The 5,581-nt window shown below is 42.5% G+C and overlaps 1 protein-coding gene across 2 annotated transcripts in view; it reads left to right on the plus strand.

Moving 5' to 3' along the window:
• specc1 (sperm antigen with calponin homology and coiled-coil domains 1) overlaps window positions 1-5,581 on the plus strand; it is a 67,223-nt gene that overhangs the window by 51,885 nt on the left and 9,757 nt on the right. For both annotated transcript variants that reach the window (XM_035666615.1, XM_035666614.1), the window contains exon 13: window positions 5,423-5,539. In XM_035666615.1, the coding sequence (XP_035522508.1) occupies window positions 5,423-5,539 (117 nt within the window). The remainder of the gene's footprint in view (window positions 1-5,422; window positions 5,540-5,581) is intronic.

Genomic DNA, 5,581 nt, shown 5'->3' on the forward strand with positions numbered 1-5,581 from the left:
ACACACACACACACAAAGCCATTGAAGAGACAGGAATGGAACCCCAAGCGAGTGTGGAATGGAGGTCAGACATCGAGGACGGGAAGAGAGTAGGAGTTCAAAGAGTAACCATTACTATAAGTTCTAATAATGTAGGATTAACTGTAACAGTGCACTGTAAAATAACAGACTGATCATAGTAGAGTGCTCGCTCTTCTGTAGCTAAAAAGGAATTAACTAAATGTGCCGTATAGTTTTTTTCCCGCAAATCACCAAATAATCGGAATTATTAAACAATATCTGTGTCAAACATTGAGCTATGGTTTTGCCCCGAGATAAGGGGGGTAATGTAAGAGTATATAAATAAATTAGAGTGGTGATCAAAGATACAAAGTCATACAATTATAAGCACATATTGACTCCTAGAGTGACAATCAGTGGTTGTACTAGGCTCTGGAGGTAATCTAGATCTTTTTTATATAATATTAATACAGGCTATCTCTTATGTTATCTTCAAATAGGTGAACATTTTCAATCAAAGGCAGCTTTATCATAAATCTTAAGTACAGTTGACCTGTGTGCTTTTGTGCCCTCTTTGACCTGTATCACCGTCACCACTCTTTATCCTGTCCTGTGTGCAGAATAGGTCCATTAAATGGTATGTAGAGACCGGGTGAATCTATCAAGAGCGGAGCTCCCCGGCTCCACCAGCTCTGTGACCTTCCCTGTTGCCCTGTCTTTATCTCCACGGCCCCGTCTGCCTGGGCTTTCAGCCTGTCATTGCTCATGACTATGATTCATTGCAAGGTACATTAGGGCGTTCTTCCCCTATCTCCCCTCTCCGTCTCTCTCTCTCTCTCTTTGTCCCTCCATTTCAAACTTTCTTGTCTTCTTGTTGCCCTACTCACTCAGTCGAGGCGAGGTAGAGACATTCTGCGACAGCAAATATACTAAGACGAGCTCATCAGTCTGACGACTCTCTCAGGCTTGATGTTTCCTGCTTCCACCCATTAGACTGATGGCTTTTTAACAAACTGGGCGTGCATGTGGTGTGTCACAGTCACAGCTATCCTCCATCCCTCCCTGCCCGCTCACTGCATGTTGCATTGTACTTGGATGTTTTTACATTCTTAAGCCGTGACTAAGAGCTTATTATTGTAATAACGGCATGTTGACTTCTGGGTGTCAAGTGTCATGAAAGCATGGCAGCTGAGGGGCTTTACTCCATGTTGCTGGGTGTGACACCAGGTCAGTAGCATTTCAACGCGGCAGCAGAGAGCACACACTTACCTTCTATTGCGGCAAAGTGTTTAACTGCCGTCTGTGTGATGTTTAGTGCCTGGCTCCTATCCACATCGTCTGTGAATTCAATTTCTAAATGGTTTACAGCAGAAAGGATGGATGTGACATGTCCTTGGCCTGTAATGTCCTCTCTAGCTAAAGCAGTTTCTACAGTAGCTGCAAATAGTTTGCTGCCTGCTCTTTGTGATACTTTATTTGATATTTCACAAAAGTTTTTGAAAGTGTGCACCATTAAAAGGCTGAGAGTAGAGGAGTAGCATGGGGCCATTCTTCATAAGAAGAGTGACATGTCTGTGTCTGCATTTTGTTACTTTATGAAAAATTCCAGGCTCAATATTACCAATAATTTAACTATTGATGTTATCATAGATCGTATCTGCTTTCCACTTAAAGGCAGACCAAAGCAAATATACACAGATCAACTCAACGCTCTCTCTTTTTTTTCACTGTTAAGTCCTCTCGCTGTACAAGCCCCTGCCTCTCTCCCATACTCTCTTTCTCTGAGCCCTAAAAAGCGACGGCTCTGCCTTTTGTGCCGAGCGAGACGCTTCCTGTCGCTTGATGCTGTGTTTGCTTTTCTGAGCCGGCTCCCAGAGAGCTGTTGTTGTCCGCTGCTGTTTTAGCATTCATGCCTCTCCCTCTCTTTCTACCCTGAATGAACCCCCCCACCCCTAACCCCTTTCCTCTCCCATTCCCACCCTGAACTCGAACACACCTACCTACTCTGGATTAGGACTTGTGTTCTCCTCAGACCATCCCAACACCCAGACACACACTCAGACACACACTCAGACACACATACACAAACTGCCCTCTGCAACCTCTCTTATCAGCTTATTTGTTATTGTATATCTTAGTCTCGGAGTCTCGGGAGGTCTGACTAACCCCCTATCACTCCCTCTGTGTGTGTGTGTGTGTGTGTGTGTGTGTGTGTGTGTCACTCTGCACATACATCACACACACAGTGATAATATTGCTGCTGCTGCTGAGCCAGCTAAGAGAGGGGGGGGGGCAGTTATGAGAGGAATGTGGGCTGACATGACTGCACAGGTCTGCCCTCCAGATATAGCAGACAAGCAGTGACTGATGGAGAGGAGACTCAGGCATCCAAAGACTCTCTCTCAGCCTCTGTTATACCATCAAAGCCTATGGATGAAAACAAGAATAAATGTTATCTGCAGAATTGACATCACTATTGGGAGTGATGTAAAACATAGCTGTTAATTAACACTACATGCTGAGAAGTAACAAAGTAGTTATTAAAGTATATAATGGAGTAGAGTTTTTGTTTTAATATGTCTGATTCTTTTGATGAATCCTCAGTTAGTGTGACTGATTCTTGATCACGCAAAGCCTGAAAGCCTGAGCCCAGCACTGTGCATGCTTCATTCAGATGGAGCAGCTGCTCCTTCAGATCCCATTGTCACCACAAATGCTCGTTTGGACAACAATCAGTGGCTACACTTTTCTAACTCGTATTTTATTTAGTATTTTAACAAATCAGATTTAAGGTACATAGATGCACACTGGCATGCTGCTAGGGAGATTAACAGTAACATAATTAAATATTTACTGTATGGTCATATTAACAAAACATGACATTTAATAACATTTAACAAGAGTCTACAGCCGTGCTACCAACTCTGCTCATAATGACAATGCTAAAATGTGGATGTTTAGCAGGTTTAATGTTTACCACGTTCACCGTCTTACGGCTTGTTCACATATCAGCCACCTGAGTAACGTGTGGCGTCTACGGCGCATGACTGGGTCTTAGCGTGGTAGTATGGGAAGTATTGGACAAATAGAAATTTTGACCTGCTGTTGGCACCAGATGAAAAGTCAGGGGATTGCCAAAGTTATTACAGTTCATCCTGTGGGGAACTTGAATGAATAAAAAATTCCTGATAATCCATCCAACAGCTGTTGAGATATTTGACTCAAAACCAACGGCAGTTGCTGGTGGCGCCAGATGAAAAGTCAGCGACAGTCATCCTATCAATCCATATAATATTTGTTGAGGTATTTCAGTCTGGACCAAAATGGTGGACTGTTCAACTGACCAACTCTTTGAAAAAGTAGACAAAAACACATTTAGCTAAAAGCACATTTTCATACCAGTGACCAACAGGTTTGATCAGTGTGAGAACAATAAACAAATATTTTACATGGTTTGCTTTTGAGGCAGGATGCGTATCAGTTCAGTTGCCTGCTCTCCTACTGTTTGTCAGCCGCTCACCTTGAAACTAGTTTTAAACCAGGGGAAACTGGCATCCATAACGCCAAAGTAGACAAGTGAAAGCAATCAGAAATAACACATTTTGTCAATAGTTCTTCAGAGCTCAGGGGGTATTCATTACTGCAGTGACTTAGAGCTGTGATTCTTTATTCCTGGCCTCAGGACTCAGAGTTCTGCTGTTTTTCTATCCCATCAGGTAGTTAATAACATTAACCTGGCTCATGTATGGATCAGTCACTGGTTAATAAATCAGCAGGGCTCTGCTCCTCAGACCTCTGGCTTAGAGCAACTGTAAACAAACACATGGCTGCATGTCCAATCTTCAGCATCTCAGTAGAGCTAATGCTGTGTGTATAGACACATAGATGTACCCAAAGATATTTAATGCAGTGCTTATCCCAAACAATTAAAAAAACATTGATTCTGTTTTTATAACAGGTCAAGCAGAACGGTGGGTTTTTTCCAGATTAAAAAATATGTGAAACTATACACGTGCAAGTGAAACTACCCAAGTTGTGTTGGTCTCTGGTCTGAGCGAAGGTGAAAGGCTGATACATATACAGGCATACAGCCTCATAAGGTATTGCATGTAGTCAGGAAGAGGAGGCAGGTCTTAGCCAGAGGGTGAGCTGTGTTTGGTGCTGATGAGAGGGGAGAGAGGGCTACATTAACACCATCATCCCTAATGTCAGTCATTGTATCTGGGTTTGTGCTTATTGCTCGTGCTGTCAGGAGGTGGTGGTGGGAGTGTATGAGATGTCCATTCACTGACAATCACTGATACCAAATACACACATAGGTGCACAAATACTGCATACAAAACCCACAGTCCTAATACATAATGTTATATGTTATATGATTGCTCTATAGGCTATGGCATCTCTTCAGTCAATAATGGATCTTATCTCATTTTAACACCATATACCAGCGCCTCATGTTATAACGAGAAATGTTTGCTTTAGCAAGATACAATCTAGATACAAAATAAAGTGATATGTTGTTAAAACAAGTTTCTTGTAACTGAATCATTTGTTATCTAGTTATAACTTTGTTATCTAGTTATAACTAGAAAATATGTCATAATAACACGAAAAATATTCAATTTTAATGGGAAATGGATCTTTTGAAAACTTTAAAAAGAGATATATTTCTGTGTCATGGTGGCAGCAATACTGTATTCAACAATGTAAGCATGTCTGCTTTTAGGGCTCTTTGACTATTTCCAAATGTACTTATTGGACCTGGATTAGAATACTGTAACTTTCTCAGGTTCATTATGTGAATTGGAGGCCTACAATGTCTCACAGGCATACCCCTGACTCAGGAGAGTCTCCCTGGCTGTGAGCCCCATTCGCAAAGCTCACTGGAGGGATTGACAAGGAAGACACAGGAAATAAGTTATCTATCCAACGGGGGGGGCCTGCAACGCCAAACAATGGCCCTGAGGAAGTCTTTCCTACGAACTCTCTACTCTTATCAGGCGCTGAATACGCTGTATGTAGGGTGTACGAGGTGACGATGCTCTGTGAATTGCACACACACACAAAAACACAACAGGCTGAACGTGCTGCTATGCACGTTCTTCACCCAGAGGAGAGATCAGAGAGAGCGTCAGAGGCTTAAATGGGATCTAAGAAGACATCCCCTAAAGGAAAACACGACCAGGCATTAATGGACGCTGAGAGACCCAGAACAGCATATAATGCCATTACATTTGAAATTTTATGTTGTTTCCTGTGGTTGTATGACTTAATGGCTTTCTTCATGGCCTGTTCATGTTGTCAAGAAGCTAGCTTTCACACCATATTATGGGCACTCTAACCTCATTATGCGTGATATTGACATTGCCTCACTTGTGTCTTATGATGTGATGTATGTTTTTCCTCTCTTCTCCATCTACAGAATATTGATGTGACCAACTTCAGCAGCAGTTGGAGTGACGGCCTGGCTTTCTGTGCCCTCTTGCACACATATCTGCCTGCCCATATCCCGTACCAGGAACTCATCAGTCAAGATAAGGTAGGATACTACAGGATGACTGCGCGCACGCACACACACACA

The sequence above is a fragment of the Morone saxatilis genome, unplaced genomic scaffold (genome assembly GCF_004916995.1).
Source record: "Morone saxatilis isolate NCDOM2014 unplaced genomic scaffold, NCSU_SB_2.0 Contig20, whole genome shotgun sequence".
Taxonomy (NCBI): Eukaryota; Metazoa; Chordata; class Actinopteri; family Moronidae; genus Morone; species Morone saxatilis.